Genomic DNA, 25,018 nt, shown 5'->3' on the forward strand with positions numbered 1-25,018 from the left:
TGCTGCTACGAATGTTTATTTTGCACCAAGCGGAAATTAGAAAAGCGACTACAGATTATCAGTAGCAGTTGCTGAAAGTACTGAGATCGGTAACAATACAACAAGAATGCGGAGCGAAGGAAGCTAAGAGCAAAACCAGGTAACCCTGTGTCACATTATGTTTTACAAGAGTTGAATACACAGGCACAATATGAAGAACTCTACCAATATGGAGAACAACTGGAAACCTCTGAACAAAATTAAAGTTGAATATGTTGTATTTTCGTCCGAAGGAGAACTGTTTCTCTCTCACATTGTGTATTTAAAGAACAGTTAGGTTGGACAGATCGTAAAGATATTTTGGAATATTTCTTAGAAATGTTATCCAAAAGCAATCTCACGTCGTAGTACGTATTCAATTCTGAACCTACAAAATAGGTGGCCTGTGTAATGAGCTGATTTGCTATATGTATGAAGTGGGTGTAGATTTCATAAAATGCTTGCTTAGTTCTGTGCCGTAATAATTCTGTAAGGAGAGATAATCGTTCGTTAAGTTTGTGTTATGGTATCGTAATACAAAATTTCCTAACATACAACATGTTTTGTACTGCTATTGACATAATCTATGTAATATTACACATCGGCTTAGATATACTTCCTTCAGAAAATGTTCAGTAAATTTATAAAACATTGTTAACAACAGGACTAAAAAATTACAAATTATGCATAATATTTCTGTTCAATTCTTGATGTTTTTGTAACGTCTAATGGTGGAAAAGATTCAGTACACACTTTGTAGTTTCATATGAAGCAGTACACTACAGTACAAAAACTAAAAATTTATACTGGCGCAAAGTTACATATGCCGATTCCATCATACATTTAAGGCACAATTACAGCCAGAACATGATATGCTTACTTCTCAAGGCTTAAAGTAAAACGATGAAAACAAATCAACCCTTTCTCACTGAATAATGGAAAGAACTGGGTAACAAATCACACTTTGCTCGAAAATGCAATAAAAGGTATGCCCATAGAGTTGCTAACTGGCCGGTTTTTCACCAGCCCGGCCGGAAATATTGCTGTTATTTTGATTAAAGCCGGTGACCGGTACAAACTTCTTACCAGCCCCTTTATGACCGGTTTTTCAAATTTGTATCTAGCTCGAAGCACTTCATCTAGTTCGAAGTTTAGATTTAGAAATTAACTTTCATTTTGTAAGTCTAAAACTGCCACCTTTCACCGTCTATCAACGATCAATATATTTTGTTCATCTGTTTAGATAATTTTAAAGAGATGACAGGGACTGTATCAGGGAAAATTTGAAATTTAGTTGTAAGGAATTTTATACATTTATTGAGAGTGAAAAAGGACTTCTTAAAGCAACTTCCTGTAGTTGAAGTATAAATTTATAGAATAAATTTCATTTTCCAAATCCAAAATTGTTACATAAAGATTAATATGCTTTTGTTCATTTGTTTCGATAATTTTAAAGACATGGCAGTTACTGGTAAATTCAATAAAATAATCAATGCCGATTTCAGTTTCTCATTTATAGCACAATGTATCTACCTAGGTATTAAGCTTATTAGTGAATGTACTAAGGATATATAGAATACAGGTGTTAATGCACTTTTGTCCACAATAGTACATTTCCTTCCCATGGATGGGTCCGAACAGATACTTCACACTTAGGCCTATGTCATAAAGAATTTTGAGGGGATGCCGGTTTTTTTTATTTTCCAGAGTTGGCAACCCTATATACTTACTTTATGGTATCAAAAATGTATTAACACAAAACACTCTAGATGGGGAAATAAAGTATGGAATAATACATGAGACAGAATCTGCCTTGAATTAAATACAAAACAGAAAAAATAACACTTAAGTACACCTACTCCCCTTATATACTTGGTACCTGACGTTTACTCATGGTAATTGTGTAATTGCGATAATACTACTTGAAAATTATAAACATGGTCAATCATTTACTGATAATTCAGGAAAAAGTTGACTGCTTTAAAGCACCTTTATTTACCAACTGAGATGTACACTCATGTCCAAAATTATTGTCGCATGTCTATAAATATGTTGTTGTAGGAATATAATTTGATAGCGAATTCACCCGGTATTTCTTATAATGTTAGTATGTGTATAATCGACAAAGACATGTATGTGGCAAATTTCATGTCAAAGGAGCAGTAAATAAGAACAATAAAACGAAAATAAAACTTGCTTGTAAATTTAGCAACATTTTGTTTTACTCATTGTAATTTTCGTATTTATAATACTTTTACTATGAAATTTACCACAAATATAGCCTACATTTCCCAATTATACACATAGTATCAGTATTAAAAGTACCCTGTAAAATCATTTTCAAATTATATTCTTACAAGAAGACAGTTATAGATATGCGACAATCATTTTGGACATGAGTGTTCATACATTCCACTCAATTAATTTCGAACTTCTATAAGACATCTTAATGAGCGATTTTGCTTTTTTTAAAGGTATGTTTAATAGAAATAAAATAAATAATAAAAACCAAGGAATACTATCCCTGAATATTATTACTTAAGTAACAACAAAATAAACATCACTGGGCTGCGCGTACACCCCACTTGGTAAACATAAAGTAAACCCCTTTAATTGGGAGTGCATCTTTAGATACGAGAGAAGATCACGCTGAATCGAGAGCGTCTTTTAGACGCGCTCAACAGAAATTAATTTCTTCGTCTTCGGAGAATGTCTAGAGATGCAATCTTTAGGACCTACGTTCGGCATGGTTCTGCCATCTATTATGATTTTTTGGCCTTGGTGGTCAACGCAACAGACACAGCTTTACAATCTATCAAACTGACTACAATTCTTTCATGTAATGTAAACTTATGTCTTACAAATTAAAACTATAAAAACGTTTTAACAAAAAATTTCATAAGCTTTTTAAATTATAGTTCAGTAATCTATTTAATAATACAACGAAGTCTCACACTGTTGACTCTTATATTTTTAACGAACATTTACCTGTCTTGCGGTCCTGTCCCTGTCTCTTCCTCTAGATATATTCATTTTATCTTTCATAGTCTGAAAAAAATAATTAACAACATTAGCTTTTCTTTTGTTTCTTAGAAACAACAGGTTCAAAACATTGTGTAAATAATTTCTTTTACAAACACAAAATTTTTCGGTATTTGTGTAATAACCTAATAACTCTAATACAAGAAAATTCAGAAATATTAGGTTAATACGATTAAAATATTCGCTGACACATAAATGAAAGGTGTCCTCTAGACAAAATTACTGGTGACGTATATTACTCCCAATGGTTTTGAAAAAAGTGCTATCCAGTGTTCAGTATTGTATCACTACAACCAGATGAAAGTAAATGAGCAACATACAACTGAAAATGATTTTTCTCGTATGAATTTAAACTGTAATATTTTGTACAATTACAACGTATAATATTAACGTAGGATTTCACAAAATACTGCAAGTAATGCACTAAACATTACGAGATACGCGAAACTTTCAATGTATGTTGGATGATAAGCATATTAACAACTGACCAACTCCTGTTTTAAATAAACATCTTCATACCATAGATGCTACTTGTACATTCCGCAGCAAAAAACCTGCAACATGAGCATGTAAGTTTATTGTTAAACGACGAAGTCTTTTGATCCAAAATAAGTGTGCAGGGGAAGACGCCGAGGTTTACCCTGGCGTAATTCGTGCCACTTAGACGTTATGTTGATTTCCTGCTCTGTTAGGCGTAGTTTCACAATAAACATACATGCTCATGTAGCAGGTTGTTTGCTGCGGACTGTACCAAAGTGATTGCACCTCATAACTTTTCCTCTACTTGGTGGATTGGTAAGAATCTGATATGATAGAGGCTCATATTTGTGGTAATGATATTTCGAGTAATTTAAAATGTCATTCCGTGACCTCCTCCGTATTAGAGAAGTTCTTAAATCGAACTCCTGATCTGGGAGCCATTCTAGCTGAGGTTTTATCTAATTCTTCTTAAATCCACAGAGCATGTACGGTACACTTTAGGGCAGTGTTATTCAATATCCAAATATAATTATATCATCACAGCTGCCTTCTTGTGGAATTCTCAGGTACAGCCATGGTCTAAAAAAAATCCACCCATCTCATTTTCAAAGTCATTCTACTCAGAGACTAGACATAATAACGTGAAACTTGTAACAAGGTTTGGAGAAATAAATTTCTGATCCAAATCATAATAGGGGTCATGCTGGCTCAGTGGTAAAGTGCTCACTTCAAGTACAAGAAGTTCCTTGTTCGATCTCAGCTCGCACCAAGTGGGTGGGCTTTGTGGTGGCCAAACACCGTGTGCGTGAGGTTTCGGGGTCTTCCTGTTTCATCCTACTATTTCATTTCACCATTATCATTCATCTCATTATCACAGTCTCCCTTAGCCTTAGTGCATAATCGTGAGACGTTAAATTCAAAAAGAAAAAGCCGCAATAACGATACAGAGCTATTAAAAATCAGAAGAGTATTCAAAATCTTTTAAGCATAACTGTGAATGTTACGGCGCCTGTTTGCTTGAAGTGGAGGAATTTCTCTTGGGGGCACTGTTGTTACTTTTCAGAATTGCTTGGATACTTTCAAACTGTTTGTGTATTCTTGGAATCGCTTACCACAGTTTAAGAATCTTTGGTGTATTTGATATTTCAGTTGCGCTAATCCACTATATGATACTGATAGACAATTTGAGGAAAAGATGTAACAATATGGTTGAAAATAAATGTTTAAACATCCAAAGCAGTAGTGTAACGAATAGACAGCACGAATAGTCAACTACAGAAGCTGGGTTCAGTCATCACTTGGAGTTACTAGGTTGGTGCGAACAGAATGTCGGCTTGGAGATCTAGTGAGAAACTCACCTCAGTAATACAGCACAAGAATAGACTAAGATCACGTATCTGAGATCACAAACCCTGTACACGTTCAGCAAACAGGCTGCGGAACCTACACAGTCCAACGCAGTGTGCGGAGAACCATCATGGAGAACACACAATTGCGAGTGATTTTTTCTTTACGACTTAAACTGCGACACTCTGCACAACAAACCGAAAAATATATTAACAGTGCATTTGAGTGAGGAATAGTAAACGAACCCACATTCAACTTTTTTTTTTTTTTTTTTTTCAAATTTCGTTCCGGTGAAACAGCATTGCAAAATAAGCCACGTAGGTACCCAGCAACGTTATGTTTGGATAAGCTCCTCAGGAACACCGTGGAAGCAGACCCTAGGAAAATTGCTCGTCCTATTGCAAATGAGTTAGGCATACACCATACCATTGTCATTTGGCGACTCCATGCAATCGGTAAGGTAAAAATGTTGAGCTCATGGGTGACCGACCAACAAGAATCGCCGTCTGAATGTGTGCAATTTTCTAAGTGTAAGAAAGAACCAGAAAGTTCCCTCCATAAGAGTGTCACCTTTGGTTTTCTTTTCAATAAATCTGTTACGAAAACCGTAACAGTGGTTGAATCTTGATCGAAGTCGAGAACGGTTTCCAAACCCGTAGAAAATTTGTTGCTGGTATTGTGATCTATTATGGGATTGATCCACCATTTTTTTTTTTTCGTCAAGGTGAAACTATCACTGCGGACCGTCACAGTTCAAAACTGCATGAAATGCACCAAAATTTTGCCCGCAAGGATCCAGAAATGTTTAAAAGACACGGTGTCCTCATGTTGGACGACAATGTACGCGCGAATACCGCTCAAAAGACGCTGCAGACTCTCTATGAGTTGCATTATAAAATCCTTCTTCATCCATCAAATTTTCCTGACGTCTCTCCCACCGACTACCGTTTTTTCCGGCATCTCGAGCACTTCTTGGGAGGAAGACATTCTCTGAATATTGGGCGGTGTAATATGCAGTTAAGGACTTCTTTCATCACAATATCCAATGGTTGACTGAGCGATGGCAAACGTGTGTGCTTGCAGACGGCGATGATTTTTATTAACCCATTTTGCCATCGCTCAGAGAACGATTGGATTCCGTGGGGAAAGAACACAAGAGTATCCGATACGAAGAAGTCACAACCACACGTTGCACCGGTCAATCTTCAGGGAAAGTCTCCCTCCCAAGAAGTGATCGAGACGCCAGAAGAGGTGGTAGTCATTGGAAGAGATATCAGAAGAATACGGTGGATGAGGAAGGGTTTCACTGCAACTCATCACAACTCATGAAGAGCCTGCACCGTCCTTCGCTCGACATGTGCGCGAGCATTGTTATGCAAGATACAAGTATACCATGTCTGTTGACCATTACTGGATGCTTGCGGTATATTTCATGGATTTCAGCATCACAACGACCTGCATTGATAGTTTTACCTCGCCTGAGAAAGACACGATGGATTACTTCCCCCACAGATTTCCATACCAGCAACAACACATTCTGTGGGTGAAGAAATGGTTTAGGAAAACTGTCCTGGAGATTTATCACAATCCAACCACTGTCCTGATTTTTTCCGATTATTATGAAAGATCCATTGCAGCATTGTTGCCGATTGAAACCGATGCAGCATTGTTTTCCCGTTTATTCCTTACACTCACATAACTGCATATCTTCACATACTATTCTTGTTGGCCGGTGTCAACTCATGTAGCACCCATGAGCCCAAAATTTTAATCCTACCGACTGCACAGACCAGTCGAACGACAGTGTATGTCTAACTCGTCTACAACAGCAAGAACACTTTTACGAGTCTCCTTCCACGGGCTCATTTTACAGTGTCCTCACCGAAACGAAATTTGACAAACCAAGGGTGATTGGTGCGGTCATTCGCCATTCTTAACCAAAATGCACTGTTAATTTTCTTTTTCGGTTTGCTGTGCTGAATGTCACAGTTTCAAGTCGTAAAGTAAAATAATTTCTAATTGTGTGTTCTCCTTGGCACACCTTCATACGACCCTGTTCAACAACACACTAACTGGCTGGCTGGGTACCCCAACCTCTTCGTTGGACGTGTACAGAGTTCGTGACATTAGACGCATGACTTTAGTCCATCTCTGTGTTGTGTAGCTGAGGTGAATTTCCCATCAGACGTCAACGCGGACATTTTATACATCAACCTAAAAAATTGTATGATAGTGGGTAAAATAGTGAAGGGTGAATACTGCAAACGGAGGAGTGTTAAACAGGGTAGCGTAATTGTTATGACAAAACGAAGAGGGTACTTCACACCTCATGCCAGTTGGTACCAGCTATTGTAAGGGATTTTTCCATAATTCCACCAAGTGAATCCCAAAAAGGTGTCCATAACAAGAGACATCATGCCTATTTTTCCAGAAGTACTGAAGATATGATACTTATCCTTATATTTTATACTTATTCTTTAAATTTAAAACCAAAAGAAATTATACAGAAGTATATTTTTAAAAGTATCTCAATGTGATGAACATCAATTTTAACCTCACGCCACTTGCCCATTCCTCAACATCCTTTTATCAAAAAGCACAAGTTTGCTGAACTGCATACTCATGAGGATACGACCACATCTAATCTAATCACGCTACAACTATTTCATGAGTAAAATCTAGCCAGTGGCGGATCTAGCCCGGAGTCAGGGTGGGGGTTGTTTTTTGAGTGACAAAAATATTGGGTGGGGGCTATTGTTTATATATATATTTTTTAAAGTTTAGCGTAAATTTATGATATAGCTATCATAGCCTGGGTTTTGTTTGCCCTCCTGTTTTTACCTTCTAGATCCACCACTGACGATGACTCAGTGGTAGAGCGCTTACCTCTGGTGTATGGGGTCCCTGATTCGATCCCCGGTTAAGTAAGTTTGTGATTGACATCAATATCCGAGAGTTTTCTCGAAATACTCCCGTTTCCTCCCACTTTCTCATTCCACCATCATTCACTTGCTTAATCATCCGTCTCCCTTAGCCTCAGACATAATCGTAGGACGTTAAACTGAAACATTTCATTTCATAAGTAACATCTAAAATTATGAAAGCGTACATACCTTTACTTCTTCTCTTGTTTGGTCTATGAAGTTACGTCGACATGTAAGCTCCTTGTTGTCGATCTTGAACTTGTTCGGGTTCTTCTCGACGATAAGTACTTCAGAGTTAAGGTTCATAGATAAGACTGCTAAATAATAACACAATACAAGGACAAATACAACAGCAAATCCTAAATTAAGTTCCAAAATAAAAAGACCAGCGATCAAAGACAAATAATCGTGAGTTGAGAGATTAGTAAACATTGTGCTAGGCAGATTTGATACAAAAGATCTAAAGAAAGAACTCAAATGTGCTGCTGCTATGTGCGAGATTTGCACTCTGTATACGACATAATCAGTTCCGTATTGCACTGTTGGTTTGCCGGTAAAACATGAGAGTCTCCCAAGATACAGAAGCAAAGACCTTATACTATTGTTTCCAGAGCGGTGGACCGACTTATCTTTTTCTTAACAACGTGAGAATATTCTCTTACGTTTTACCACTACGAAGTCACGCTACACGTTAAAAGAACATCGTGCAATATATACTAGTAGCCACGAATCAAAACTATTTATGTAATTTATTATGAAATATTATCAGTTCGTCCTAAAGAAAAAAGAAGTATTATTCCGCAGTACATTATGAGATCTTATTTGTTTGTTTGTTCGGCTTTAATGCTCCTTTTCAGTATCACGACTATCTAAAACGACATGGAATCCGAAACACACAAGCTCCCGTCTAGAATTGAACCTGGGTCTTCCGAATAATAAAGGATCCTATGTATTAAACGAAATGAATTTATAAATGTTTCAGAACTCCTTACACTCTTGTCATTTTATAAAACGTTAAGTAATTTGCGAGATGGTTTGCTGTTGCTGCTTGTTGAAGTGCAGCGCCCTTTTCAGCACCGAAGCTACATGAAACGTGGACCTACAGTTTAAGGTGAAATCTGAACTACCATTATGCATTAAATTTTCAATGTCCTCCCACTGGGATTGAGCCCGGGACCCCCGTGCTTCCGCTAGCCAGTACTTTGAAAAAAGTGAAAAACATATTGATGACTGATTAGAAGTCTGGAAACAAAACTTATTGACGCTAAGTTGTGATTTTTGACCCCACGAAGGGTTCTGGTTTACCAAATACACTAGATAGGTTGGTTGGTATGAGATGAGCACATCGGGTCTCATTGCTGTATCAGCTTTGCGGATGTAGTTTCATATTGTATCCGGAGTTTAAGTGACTCTTGAATATCCTCAGGGATTCGTCACTCAAGAAACTGTTGCACTGGGAACGAAACCCATAGCATCATGGACGATTTCATGATTTATAAAAAGGATGAACTAAGAGTCTCCAAATATTGGATATTTTATCTATGTACGACTGATACAACAATTGTTGGATTTGCGATTTACAGAATCATGAATTGAAAAGATCAGGTCCTGTGAAATGGTCACCACTATTCCCGATATGTCGCCCTTGGGCTCCCACCTGTAGGAACACGTAAAAGAAGAAGTATATAAGATAATGACTGTCCATGTAAGATCCCAAGCAACGAATCGAGACATTTGCATCCATAATGCCAAAAATTCTTGAACTTGTTTAACATGAATTGTTGAATGGCCTACATGTGTATATCTGGAAATGATATCTTAATGTTTTACGTCCCATGATTATGCCGGCTTGGTTAAAGAAGACGGTGATGATGAGAAATGGAGGAAATGATGGACTGAAGAAAGTGGGAGGAAACGGGAGAACCCCGAGAAAACCTACGCACATGGTGTTTGTCCACCACAAAGTTCATCGAACTTTGCGAGAGCTTGAATCGAACCAAGGACCCCATGCACCAGAGATGAATGCTCTACTATGAACCCACCGCGGCCCTGTATATCTGAAAAAATGGTAGTCACATTGACATGTGATTCCAGTATAGTAAATGCGAGCTAGGATGAGAGTGCCTCCACGAAGGAAACTGTTGCTTGGAAGGAGTGAAGTAATTCTGTTACTTAGGGACTAAAATAACATGTGCAAACAAGATATAAAATCAAGAATAGCTGAAGCGAAGAAAAACAAAAACTTTTAACCAGAAACATCGACACCTAACTGAAGAAAAGTTACTGACAGGATATGTACGAGGTTGTATGGATGTGAGGCATGGACTCTTAAGAGAAGAGGAAAAACGGAGAATGGACGGTGAAAATTTAGATGGATGGATAAAGTATTAAATGAAGAGTGATGGAAATGATCGCAGAAAAATTATGTATACTGATGAATATTTTGAAGAGAAGAGATAGGATGATTAGAGGCATTATGAGACATGAAGCAATCATGCTATTAGCTAGAGGAAATGACAGAAGAAAAAATACCCACAGGAAGGCTGCAATTGAAATATACAGATTAAATTATATAAACTGTAGGGAAGGAAATATACAGAGAAATGAACAATCTGGTTCAAGATGGAGAAGACTTGAAAACTCAAATCAATTGAAAGATTGCTGTCCTGAGAAGAAGAAAATGGTTATCAAATATGGAGGCATCTGTACTTGCAACCCAATCACGTGTAAGATGGTGAACACTGAGGATGCGTGTGCAAAACCTAGTCGTTGTTAGTGATATATTAGGTGCTTATCTACAATACTCATGTGTTAAAGAAAGAAGGTGTGATAAAGCGGGCAGACTATGATGCAAAATGGAAACCTTTCTGAATTTCATAGACGTCAATGGGTGCAAAGTTAGTTGGCTCAAGTGCACCTATGATGGCCGTCGCGAAGAAAAGTATCCAAGGTGATGACGGCTTACAGAATTCATAATAAAGCAGCATCAACAAAGAGTAATAGTGAATGGAAAAGAAGGCTTAGTGACAGGAATTACCGAGCACTGAGGAGCAAGGATCGTAAAGTGAATGCGACAAAAATGAGACTGCGTAACTCAACCAACGTTTTGAACAACCTATTATTATGACAATCACACTTCGACGTAAGTTGCATAACCTGAACGTCCCAGGTCGGGTTGGAGTTTCCAAATAGCTTATCAATCACCATCAGTTCCTTAAGGACGAAAAAAATCGTGCTGTGTAGGGGAAACGGGGGTATTCGCGAACACTGAGGTAATGCCGAACACCCAAGGAAGCTTGTTAGAAAACAGACGAGTTTGCTGCACGCTAGCGGAGAGACGTGGAAAAGTGTAGCATAAATTTGGTGGCAGTCAGATGAATGAATTGCCAGGAAGAACACGTTTTGTTGTTTTTGTCGATTCACTTATAACGCTGATTCAACAACGTGGACAAGGTATGTTGGCTCTTATCTTATCTACGTTGTTACAGATAAGGCTATATATCCCTTTATATTTGAGCATTAATACTTAGTAATCTTACTAGCCTGTATGCAGTCAACAATTAGTTTCAACTATAACAATAAAATGGCGGCTCATGGGGAAATGCCAGACAGAATGTTTGCCATTACCCCGGAGGTTCGGGATTGCTCCATTGTGTGAAATAAATTATCAAAAAATGTTGAATAGTTTTTTTTATTTTTTTTTATTAAAAAGTAAGTAATAAGTTAATGAAATTGGTTTGGGAAATAGATCATGTCTTGGCAATAAGCGTTATTAGTTTCATTAATTAGAACAGTTTGCTATATTTATTATTTGCTATATTTCTTAGTCATGTCTGTAATTTTAATTCTTATTAAAGATTTAAATATTAAATTACGGTCTATTTTTAATGTATTTTAATGCATTTCGCTTGTTTCGTAAAGGAAAGTTAAAAATAAACAGTATGTTCGGGATTACCCCGAACACTGGGGCAATTCCGAGCAAAGGTACATTTTTAAAACATCTCACTGATTTGTTGAAAAATGTTACTTTTAATTTTCCTCAGCACTATAGTAAACAGGAAAAATTCCAAGCTTTCTATACACAAGAAATCTTAATTTTATCTCCAAAAATAAAAGAGTTATTTATATTCAAAGTTTAAGTGTTCGTGAATACTCCGGTCTCCCCTTCCTGTAATATGGACCATTTAGCTATAACTGAAAGAGTATAAGTTCTCTTTTCCTCTATTTCCAACAACATGCGGTGTTTATGTACGGAGGCAGTTCAAAGAAGCTTATGCTCCGAACTGTCTCGTTCCTATCGTCAAACATCGCAGCGCCTCTGTGACAAGCCTGTATCTACGGGGGGCGGCCCCCTAAATTTTTGCTGGCTCCCTAATTTTCACGGTAGGCTTGCAAATGAACTATAATATGCTGATGAACTATAATATGGTTGGGTCGGGGCCCCCTTACTTCTACCGGGCTCTCCCTACATTTTAGGGCAGGCTACTGGCCTGCTCTGTGATGCTATGGGACACAATTTTCTGATATTTCGTGAGTCCTTTGACTACGCTCACAGGACGTATTATTAGTAATTACGTGGATATATATATATTAGGTGATCACGTGCATCCTATGATCTAGATGCTGTTTCCTACCAATTACGTAATTTTCCAAGATGCCAAAGAGTTAGCGTAGTTTCATGAACATAGAAACGAATTACATCTCCGCTGGCCCGTCTATTCTATGAACCTCAATATTAAGGAATTCCTGCAAGGTAAGTGGATTAAAACCTGGCTTCAGCTCTTGAGCTCACGAATCCGGAGCAGATATCCACCTCCATCTTGGTCGAGGAATAGTACAATCGTCTTCTGAAAACCACGACTCCATTCTACGACGAATCATAAGTACTCTTAAGGCAGACCATCTTTTCTTAACAATGATGACTCTACAGAGACGCATGGTTTAAACGATTAGGAATCGCTGTGTTCGTCTCAAATCTTCTTTGTATGCATGTTTCATTTTCTTTTACACAAAACGAACTAAATCACCGAAGTTCTAAACACTGTTTGATTCTTATTTGAAATCAGGTTTCATTTTTAAGCACTTCTTTTAATATATACAGGGTGTTTCAAAACAACACCGACAACGTTTAGGAGGTGTTTCCGGACAACAAGGTAAGACAAAAAGTATAGACCAATCCGGGTGCACAAATGCTTCCTTTCGGAGTTATAGGTTGCCGAAAACATGAAAAAATGAATTTTAAAGATCCATAACTCCAATACTATGGGACCTACCGTAGTCGGGTCAAGATCCCACTTAGGAACTAATATGCGCGCTATCCAAAAATACATGTTTCAGAATCCTAAAGTACCCACGCAACAATATTTATACAGGGAGTTTGGCTAGGGATGTTGGATTTGGATGTTGTTTTGAAACACCCTGTAAATTTCCTAAACTATACTCCACACACGAAAAAGCTTTCTCTTACAGAAGTTGTTTGTTTCTTTATTATCTTTTCAATTCAGTATCCATTTTTTTATCTTGCTATTTTATACCGTTCGATTCACCATTTTATATATTTATGTTTCAGCGTTTTTTCTATCACACGTGGAGCACGGTGATTCAGTGGTAGAGCGCTTACCTCTGGTGTATAGGTCCCTGGTACGATCCTCGTCTAAGTAAGTTTGTAGTGGACAACTTGTGTCCGTGGGTTTTCTCGGAGTACTTCCATTTCCTCCCCCATGATAATTCGACCAATTCTCCCATAAACATTCACTTGTTTTATTCATCTTCCTTGGTCTAGAGCAGCGTTTCCCAACCTTTTTCAACTTGCGGCACACTACGGGTGTTACTTAGATTCTCGCGGCACACTTATAGATATTATTTATAAATATAAAACACAGTGGTATTTTTTCTGCGATTATTGATCTCCTCCTCGCAGAGAAGAAAGGTCTATCACTTGTTTTTCCTTGTGGTAAATCATTATGCTTATTTTTCATTCTAATTTTAAAATAGAAGAGAATTGCAATGAAATATTGGACTCGAGTTTTTAAAAATACGCTTTCTTTTCAAAAACTGTATCCAACCTTTTACTAAGAAGGAAGATCACTAAATAACGAACAAACAAAAAACTCTTTTACTTTTAAAACACAAATGTAGGTAGTTTGTCGAGAGGATTGAATGATATTTTAAATTTTCAAGTTAAGAAATAGTCTGCAACAATAAAGAAGCAATAATGGTCATAACAATGACAACAAATACTTTTTTCAACATTAGAAATGCAGAACAGTAACCCGTTATGAAACTTAAAATTGTCGATTCATAGTAGAGGTTCATAGTAATGTGAAATACAAATATACATTTTCCCTAAGTTTTGCAATTTTATTGCTATAAAATTAATAATTTTGTTTCAAATCCTCGCGGCACACCAGCGGCCCATTCACGACACACCAATGTGCCGCGGCACACCGATTGGGAAACGCTGGCCTAGAGTGCATAAACGTGGGATCTTAAGTTGAAAGATTTCATTTCCGTTTGTGTGTGTGTGTGTGTTTATTTATTTATTTATTTATCACTGTTTGTGATATTTTTGTTGAATGCCCCATAATTACGTACCGAGGCTAAGGGAGATAATTACCTCCCAGATGTGTAGGGCGTACATTCCTGGATCCATACATGTCAAAATCATCCCCAGATCCGTAAAAGTGCCATGGGCGATGATATGACATATTTTGACATTGATAAAAGATTTCCCACTTCCGTACGTGTTTAATAACTGACACTTTCTGTGCATTTTAAAGAAAATTTGAGAAGAGGAGGATATGGAATTGTATGCTAAAGGAAGTATGAAAAGATAATAATAATAATAATAATAATAATAATAATAATAATAATAATAATAATAATAATAATAATAATAATAATAATTGTTGGCAGTGGCACGAAGTTGGCACAAAGTGTTTTCGTATTGAACACATACTATTACGAGTTGGCAGAAAGTGCTTTCGAATTGAACACATACTATTATGAACGTTGAAAATAGAATTAACCTGTGCAAATATAGATAGAATATGGGACTACTAGATTCGACGGATTATGATGTATCCTCGTCGCCAAAAGTGCCTTTACATCGCCGTGACGGGTATGTGACAGCGCAGTACATTAAAGAAGGGATGGTTGCATAAGAATTTGTGATTAATTTTGAAGAGTTTTTATTTTGACTAGGAAAATAAAGTAGGTATAGGGAGTAAAGACACAGATTTGAAGCATCAGTGCACTGTCATCTCTGAAAAGATTCGTATTATTGCCTTATATGTTAAGTTAAACACCACAACATCTGGTAGATCATCTTACTTTTTAAAATTGCCTCTGTAGCCTATTTGTCCATACATTAATCTCCAGACACGATGTATAGAGAGGAGAAAGAAAGAGATACAACATCTGTAAGATTTATGTAATTCACTAAGGGACTATAGGAAACGACTAAGCTAATTACTGCTACTAGCGCTTTTTAATCTTCAGGGATTTACTACATGTTCGCAAAACATTATTCTAAGTCCTAAATCTGTGCGTGAATTATTTCGTTCGCCTCACTGTAATTATTTTAGAATGGAAACTGATTACGCTGAACGTGAAAATGTTTCTCGTAAAGCAAGGGCCGTAATAAATGTAAATAAGGTTCTCATTATTATATAAAACACATAAGTATTTATTCCGTGTATAGAACAATATAATACAGTAACTAAGCAACATCATAATCACTAACGCCCGCAGGATTTTTTTCAATGGGTGGAGGGGAAGTCCGATATAGAATGTTTCGTTTTATTCCCTATATATATTAACAGTCATAACATTTATCATTGATAGCGTATATCGTCTTTCGCCACTGTAGCTTATTAGTCAGAACATTCATCTCCAGACATGATGTCGAGAGAATAGAAAGAAATAGATATGAACAGTGGTGTAACTAATTTTACTGCGCCCTGGATCGATCGATCATCGATTTACTCATACTCCCCCAGGCCCTCTGAAACAGGTATTTCAGCTGCTGCGTTATATATATGGTTCCATGTTAGAAGGGCCAAACAAAAGGGCGAAGACAGAAAGACCCGAGTCAAAAGGGCCCTGCGCCAAATGGGCCCGGGTCGAGATGGCCCCCTCGCTACAAAAGGGCCCGAGACAAAAGATCTCCGCAACAACAGGGCACGAGTCAAAAGACCCTGCGTCAAACGGGCTCGGATCAAAAGGGCCCGAATCAAAACGCCCCTCATAAAAAGGACCCGGGTCGAAAGGTCTCCGCAACAAAAGGGCCCGAGTCAAAAGGCCCCGAATCAAAACGACCCTCATAAAAAAGCCCGAGTCAAAAGGGACTCCGCTACAAAAGAGCCAGAGTCAAACGACCCTGCGTCAAAAGGGACCGAGTCAAAAGTGGCCGAATCAAAACGCCCCTCATAAAAAGAGTCATAGTCAAAAGGAGCCCACGAGAAAAGGATCCGAGTCAAAGGCCGTGCGTCAAATGAGCCCGGGTCAAAAGGGGCTCTGCCACTAAAGGGTCCGTGTGAAAACGACCCCACATCAAAAGGTCCCGGGTCAACAGGTCTCCACAACATAAGTCCCGAGTCAAAAGGGCCCGAATCAAAACGCCCGTCATAAAAAGGAGCAGAGTCAAAAGGGGCCCCGCTACGAAAGGGCCCGAGTCAAACGGCCGTAAGTCAAAAGGTCGCGGATTAAAAGGTCCCTAGTCAAAAGAGGCTAAATCAAAATGCACCTCAAAAAGAGCCCGGGTCAAAAGGGTTCCACGACAAAGTTACCTGAGTCAAAAGACCCTGCGTCAAACGGACCCGGGTCAAATAAAGCCGGAGTCAAACGGCCCCGCGTCTAAAGCGCCCGGGTCGAAAGGTCTCCTCAACAAAAGGGCCCGAGCCGGAAGGCCCGAATCAAAACGCCCCTCATCAAAAGGGCCATAGTCAAAAGAGTCTCCCGACAAAAGACCCGAGTCAAAAGGACCTGCATTAAACGCGCCTGCGTCGAAATGGGCCCCGCTACAAAAGGGCCCGAGTGAAATCGGCCCCACATCAAAACGGACCTGTTCAAAAGGTCTCCACAACATAAGGGCCCGAATCATAATGCCCCTCATAAAAAGGAGCCGAGTCCAAAGGGGTCCCCCTACTAAAGTGGCCGAGTCAAACGGCCGTGCGTCAAAAGGGTGCTGGTTTAAAGGGCTGGAGTCAAAAGGGGCCGACTCAAAACGCCCCTCATAAAAAGAACCCAAGTCAAAAGTGTTCCACGACAAAGGGACCCGAGTCAAAAGGCCCTGCGTCAAATGGACCCGGGTCAAATAAAGCCGGAGTCAAACGGGCCCGCGTCGAAAGGGCCCGGTCGAAATATTTCCTCAACAAACGGGCCCGAGACAGATGGCCCGAATCAAAACGCCTCTCATCAAAAGGGCCCGGGTCGGAATGTCTCCGCAACAAAAGGGCCTGAGAATCGTTTGTTAACACAACGCAAAAATTTGAGATTTAGATAGCGATAATAAACATAACAATTATAATGATGTCTGCAGAATTTTTGTGTATACTGGTACGGAATGACAACCAACGTCAGTAACAGAGGCGACTCTTGAGGGAAGTGACATTGGTAAAAATTAACATTTTACGAACGCAATCCACAAGAAGTTAACTGCACAAATGTATGATGGAATTTCATTTACGGTGGAAAACATTAACGGTCTCAAAACAAAAGATCAAACAAAACTAGTGATGAGCGCAAGAGTCTTGGTCTTGCAGTTTTTGCAAGAGTCTTGCATGCAAGACCAAGACCAGGAATCCCGATGCAAGACCAAGACCAAGACCAAGGGGTGCAAGACCAAGACCAAGACCACACCTGCAAGACCAAGACCAAGACCAAGACCAAGACTCTTGAGCAAGAGTCTTGCACAAGTACCGTTTCGGTGGTAGAGCAGTCACATGTGGTTATACGGGTCCCTGGTTGGATTCTAGCATGCGCCATGGAAACTTTTTAGTGGGCAAACACCGTGTGCGTGGGTTTTCTCGGTAGAGACCTGCATGGGCCGGGCCTTGCCCGAGACCCGAAGCCCGGCCCTACCCGCGGGCCGGGCTTGGGCGGGCCGATTCTATTATTTCTTTGAGTCGGGCCGGGCTTGGGCCGATTAATTGCAATTCTTTAACCCTCGAGAAGTCGCGCTGAAAAAGTAACGCGAGTAGTCGCGCGCGGTCAAATGGACCGAACGAACATAATGTGTTGCAAAAATCGTTTTAAACAGTTTTCTTGTATTAGAAACGTAATTTTGTATATTTTCTGATTAAGAGGGAATAACATTTTTATTATTATAATAAGTTTTACAGTAATAACTATTAGAGAAACCTACAACTAGACATGTTATTTTTTTATTTCTCATTTGGAATAAAATGTTTTTGTCGTTACATATTTCTTTAGATAGATAGCTACGCACTGGTTTTATTGAAAATTCTAAACCTGATGATGATCTTTTGTTTTTGTCAACTTTGGTTCGTCTAAAATTAGAAATGCAATAGTAAATTAGTTAAAAATATACTATATAAACATAACAATAAAACAAAGCTTCACAGCGCATTTTACATTGAATTAGAGCTCAGTCGTAGCTTAGCGGTTAGCATACACGCCTTTGGCGTGGGACTGCCGGCTCGATTCCCGGTGGGACCTCATGTGGTTCGGATCCTTCGTTAAGCAGTAGGTCCACGTCTTACATAGCCTTGATGCTGAAAAGGGCGCTAAATTGAAATCAAATCAAATTTACATTGAATTATTTTAAGGTCCTGTTATTTTGAAACTTCACTATACAGCACTACATTGAATTATTTTAAGTTATCTTCAAATTTACACTGTTCTACACTTCGTCGTCGCTTATTTCGTCCCCTCTTGCTCTGACTACATTCGGGGAATCGCTGGTCATTTCTGGGTTTAAGGTCTTCAGATTCGCTCGCAGACTCCTCACTTGACCTTTCGTGTTCACTCATATATAAATATTCGTTATGATCTTCCTCTGACAAAGCTTCCACGAGATCATGTCGGCTGATTTATCCAAATAGTCAATCCCTAACATTTCCCTCCGTTGTTTTAAGCTGTTCAGTTCTAATTTTCTCTTTTCTCATACTTGGTATCAGTTTGTTAACTCTGTCGACCTCTCTTCCGTCCATTAAAATAATATTTATGTTTATAAAGCTTAAACACCTCCAAAGCAAAGGTCACGTGCAGAGCGAAACACTGAGAAAAAACATTACACGGTTAGTCGCGCGCGGTGGAAAGCACCGCAGAATCACTAAACAATCACTAGTACTTAAACTAAACAACGGATAACGGAGTGATTGAGCAGGAATGTTTGGGAAGGTGAGGGGCAAGGTTAGCTAGACGGAGAAGTCTGTCGGACAAACAGAATGGACACACGATCGAAAATAATTTCCCTGTGGTGCTTTTGACCGCGGCGCGACTACTCGAGGGTGACATTCGTTAAACGATAATTAGAATAAAGGCAAACGTTGAAGAAGTGTGCCCGTGAAAAATATTATAAAATGAAACTTCGAAAATTTATTGGGCCCGGGCCGGGCTTGGGCCAAGAATTTTAAAAAACTTATAGGGCCGGGCCGGGCTCGGGCCGAAAATCTCCAAAACGTTTCGGGTCCGGGCTGGGCCGCGCCTACATACATTCGGGCTGGATTGGGCTCGGGCCAAAAACTTCGGCCCGTGCAGGTCTCTATTTCTCGGTGTTTTGATGTTCCCTCCTACTTTCTTCAATCCACTATTTCATTCATTTCTCATGAATACCGTCTCCCTTAGCCCCAATGCATAATCGTGGGACGTTAAACTAGATATTTCGTTTCGTTTTAAAACATATTAGTGGTGTTTTTCTTCCAAAACTAAAGTGAAATGTAGTATTGAACATTGGTGATACCGTACACCATAGGTGTCGACTACATGGGTATGGCCTTGGCTCCCAGACTCAAGCATCCGTTGGGAATTTTTAATGTGTGCTCATAAAATTAATATCGAAATAACATTTTCATGACATTGAAAAAACTTAATACATGTAACCGCAAGTTTGATTTCATGGGCGGATGCTTATACGTTGAATAATTGTTTATCAATATAACTTTTAGCATCCTTAGGTATACGACACATCGAGGGTTGAGCGATATAACATTATCCTACAACAATAAATCTATGTCATAAAATTGAAAGTGACTATTTTTGTGACTCCTAATCTCTTGAACCACCCAACCGATCTCGATCAAATTTTCAACACAGATGGAGTTTGAGCCTGGGAGTGTTTTCATCATTTCACTTTTACGGTAAGCTTAGGAAAGGGGAGAAGGGGGAGTTATATAATAATAAATAAAACTTAACAACTTCAACCAAACGAGTAATCTCGATCAAATTTTTAACATAGAGGAGGTTCAAGCCTGGAATGTTATATGTCAGTTCACTTTGGTGGTAGAACCTAGGGGGAGAAGAGCGAAAGGGTATATATATATATATATATATATATATATATATATATATATATATATAAAACTTAATAACTCTTGAACCACCTGACCGAACTCGATCTTATTTTAAGATAGATGAGGATCGGGCCTGAGATGGTTTTTATCAAATCACTTTGATCTTGAAGTTTCGGGGAGAGGGAGAGGAAAAATATTTAAAAATGATGGAAAATGACCGACATTGAAATGGAATCTATAGTTTTGGGGACCGCTAAGGTAAACAATGATACTTCCGGTGCTGTTTAAATCAAAATTCAGCCCCGTAGCTTGGCGGAGGGGAGGGGAGATATATAAAAATGATCGAAAATGGCGAATATTAGTGTCGAATCCATAGTTTTCGAGGTCGCTGAGTTGAATACTGAGACTTCCTATACCATTTGCGACCAAATTCAGCCTCGTAATTTGGGGAAGAGGGAGATGCATAATAATGATTAAAAATGACCAAATATTAGTGCCGAATCCATAGTTTCGTGGTCTCTGACACGAGCAGTGACACTTGTGATGCCGTTTAAATCCAAATTCAGCCCGGCAACTTGGGGAGGAGGAAGAGAGGGAAACATAAAAATAATCGAAGATGACCGATATTAGAGAGCGCTTTACTAATAGCAAAAAAAGTGATTGACTAACGATATATATATATATATATATATATATATATATATATATATATATATATATATATATATATATATATATATATATATATATATATATATTATCATTATTATTATTATTATTTTAGTTTAACCCAACAAAGTAGATACTTGATGCTAGTAATCCATATTCACAAGTGAGACTTCAAATAACTTGGAGTTTGATGCCCTTATTTTGTATTTCTAATACAGGTCAACAGTATTTATATAAATTGAGTCTACACAAAAGACATAGACAGTTGAGCTGTTTTCAGTTTTCCCTCAAATTATTCTAAAATATTAAGAGGTTTGATTATAATAATTATTATTTTAATTTTCTTTCCCTCTTTTTTTTTTTTTTTTTTTTTTTTTTTTTTTTTTTTTTTTTTTTGTCAATATTGCTAAACATATCATCATCATAATAGCTATTCTGCTATTATTGGCAGGTTATTTGCTTCAACAGACAAGGTTTGACGTTCGGTGGTCCTCAGCTGGTCTCTTCGTCTTGACGTGGCAATTTTCTGTTTCAATACCTTCCTTCAACTAGTCTGCTTCGCTCCCTCCCTCTTTTTCCTTCCACAATACTCTCTAGCACGTCCCTTGTAATACAGTTCCTCGTCAGCCAATATATTAAACAGTTCCCTTTCCCCCTCTTAACAATATCTAAAATTCTTCTTTTTTTCTCCTACTGCTAATATTTCTAACACATTCGTTTTCGTTCAACACGGCTAATTCTCTCCTTTTCTCTCCATGCCCATGTTTCGAAAGTCTGCAATTTTTTCATCGCTTTTGCGTAATGTGAATGTCTCTGCCCCATGGAAATGAAATGAAATCTTTGAGTTTTACGTCCCACGGTTATGCCGGTTAGGCTAAAGGAGACGGTGATAATGAGTGATGAATGAAATGGTGGAATGAAGAAAGTGGGAGGAAACGGGAGAACCCCGAGAAAACCCACGCACACGGTGTTTGTCCACCACAAAGTTCACTTGGCGGGGGCTGGGATCGAACCCGGCACCTCAAGCACCAGAGGTGAACGCTCTACCACTGAGCCACCGCGGCCCCCTCTGCCCCATGGAGTACATATTGGAATCAGTAAAACAAAAATTCAATATTTAATTGGAAGTTTGTTTAATACAAGAATTAGCTAATCGTGGTTGGAAAGAAAAATCTGACGCCTTTAGAGTGTAAAAATAATTTTGCAATTCATGGTATTTTAATAATCTGTGCCGTCTGATTTTCTTTCATGCGAAACAGGGGTAGCCTCCTCAGTTTGGGAACCAGTGGAATGTTGGATCTGTTAAAATATATATATATATAAACAGATTACGAAACCCTGTGATTTAGGCATATCTTATAAGTAGTGAAGCATGGGCACCCATTAAAAAAAATAAAGGTCATAACCTATGTTGTACGCTATCATACTTACACGACGTTAAATTATATTACATTTAGAAACATACATTGTATTTCCGTTACTACTGGTGCTTTGTAGAGTTTATTATCCCTTATATCCATAGTAAAATTTACCTATGAAAAGCTTGAGATTTCTTAAATGCAAAGAGCTCCTCCGTGGCTAAGCGGTTAGCGTACGCGCCTTTGGCGTGGGAGGCCCGGGTTCGATTCCCGGCGGGAGCTCATGTCGTTCGGATTCCACGTTAATCAGTAGGTCCACGTCTCATATAGCCTCGCTGCTAAAAGGGACGCTAAACTAAAATCAACTCAACTCAACTCTTAAATGCAAGACTTGCAAGACTCTTGCATGCAAGACCAAGACCAAGACCAAGGGTTCCAGTGCAAGACCAAGACCAAGACTCGATGTGCAAGACCAAGACCAAGACCTTGCGTTGAGTTGAGTTGATTTTAGTTTAGCGTCCCTTTCAGCAGCGAGGCTATATGAGACGTGGACCTACTGATTAACGTGGAATCCGAACCACATGAGCTCCCGCCGGGAATCGAACCCGGGTCTCCCACGCCAAAGGCGCGTACGCTAACCGCTTAGCCACGGAGGAGCTCAGACCAAGACCTTGCATTTGCTCATCACTAAACAAAACACATCAATCACTTTTTGTTCATTGTTATGCATATTGTAATTATTATTATTATTATTATTATTATATTACTTTTATTATTATTACCATTTTTATTAATAATAATATGCAAGGTCAGTGGTAGCCCATGCCTTCAAACCAGTATACGCCACTGTTTGAAACTATGAAGTCTACATTAACATAGGTCGTCTTTCGATCATTTTATGTTCGAAGGTGTGCATGGGTGTCTTACCCCTTCCCCCAAAGCATGAAAAGCAAACACAGCCAGGGGCAGAGAGAGAGACACACACAGAACACACAGCTCGCTGTGTACCTGCAAGAGACCTATGGGTAACTATAGTTGCCCTCTTGTTACAAGGTGTTGAGTCAGGTAGTATCAAGGTCAGTTCCTGCAGTTGAACACGAAGTTGACTGTTAGAAAACAGAAGCATATAACTAGTCTCATCTGTTTACTTTTCACGAATATTTTTCACCTTCATGTGTACAGATCACGTCTGGCGTACATTTAAAAGGCATGCTGTGTCAAGTATATATTCCCAAAAAGATATGAGTACTCAAAAGGCAAAAGCCTGTAGCTACTTTTGTTTTCCTTTTTCTATTAGCGTGGAAGCGTTGTTTCAACATCCTTCTTGCGGGAGCTCATGTGGTTCGGATTCCACGTTAATCAGTAGGTCCACGTCTCATATAGCCTCGTTGCTGAACGGGACGTTAAACTCAAAATCAACTCAACTCAATATCCTTCTTGTAGCTTGCTTAGCACTTTCACTTCATCTTTTTAGTTGAGCTTTCGGCTATGAATACTAGGGATGGCCACATTTTTTCGAAAAATACTTTTTCGAAAAATGAATTTTTCAAAAACGAAAATTTTTTCGAAAATACGAAATTTTTTTCGAGAAACGAAAAACGATTTTTTTTCGAAAAAACGAAAACGAAATTTTTCCGAAAACCGGAAAACGAAAACTACCGAAAAACGGAAAACGGATAATTTTTGTAAAACAAACTGAGTTTATTTCATTTGTTAGTACTTCCAAACTATAGTATACTATGCATACGTATAGGAAGTCTTATAGAAGGGCTATGTTCATCTGTCTGCCTATCCATCCGTTCGTCTGTCAGCTGGTATCAGAGCAAGAGCGGCAAGAAATAGCGAGAAGCATACATGTAAGTTTGCAACACGAATAGATTCATCTAATGCATTTGACTTTTATTTAATAATCCAGAAGTGGTAGAGATCTATCGCTTTCTGCTACATTGTTGATCAACACAGAACACAAACGGTAACATATAGAAAGACGCGATTTTCCAGAACCAATTCAGTGTCCCAAGAATATATTCAATGTTCGCCCTTATTACACTTGCAGCTTAAGCTATGCATAAGTGTCGAAAATCTTGAGAATGGCTTTGTCCGTCTGTCTGTCGAGAGGTGTCAGAGCAAAACAGTAACAAATATTGAGAAGTCGTTTCTTGCGGTCGATTTAGAGCCCCTAAAATAGATTCGATCTCCTAAATTAACCCTCCATTTAAAACCGTAAGTGGTAGTAATACCATTTTTGGTTTCAATTTGTATCGCTATAGAACGAAAATCGTAATAGATAGCGAGAAGCGATTTGTTGCAAACAATTTAGCGTCTTAGACAACATACAACTATCCACAACATTTAATCAAAACCAGAAATTGTTTATATTTACTATTATTTCCGGTTTTAATACTGAATTACGAGATATCGAGATGTAGATTTTGGCAATCGATTCAACTACCTAGAAATAGCTGTACCTTTTCCATTAATCCTCTATTCAGATCGGAAGTTGTTTAAAATAATCATTTTCGGTTTAACATTGATCGATATAGAACAAAAATGGTAATAGATAGCCACAAGTGTGTTTTTTTTAAAAAAAAAAAAAACGAATCTATACAGCGTCTCAAGAGTATATAAGCTATATATCATCTCAACGCACAATACTATCGAAATTGAAAGTGGCTGAATTTACTAGTATATTCAATAGGGATTC

At 38.5% G+C, this 25,018-nt stretch overlaps 1 protein-coding gene across 1 annotated transcript in view; it reads right to left on the minus strand.

The window, feature by feature from the left end:
• Nucleotides 1–25,018, minus strand: part of Syx6 (Syntaxin 6) — a 143,262-nt gene that overhangs the window by 23,391 nt on the left and 94,853 nt on the right. The window contains exons 3-4 of the mRNA XM_081764903.1: nucleotides 8,001–8,095; nucleotides 3,007–3,066 (exon numbers count right to left, since the gene is read on the minus strand). Of these exons, the coding sequence (XP_081621029.1) occupies nucleotides 3,007–3,066; nucleotides 8,001–8,095 (155 nt within the window). The remainder of the gene's footprint in view (nucleotides 1–3,006; nucleotides 3,067–8,000; nucleotides 8,096–25,018) is intronic.

Source organism: Thermobia domestica, chromosome 7 (genome assembly GCF_964235325.1).
Source record: "Thermobia domestica chromosome 7, izTheDome1.hap1.1, whole genome shotgun sequence".
Lineage (NCBI taxonomy): Eukaryota > Metazoa > Arthropoda > Insecta > Zygentoma > Lepismatidae > Thermobia > Thermobia domestica.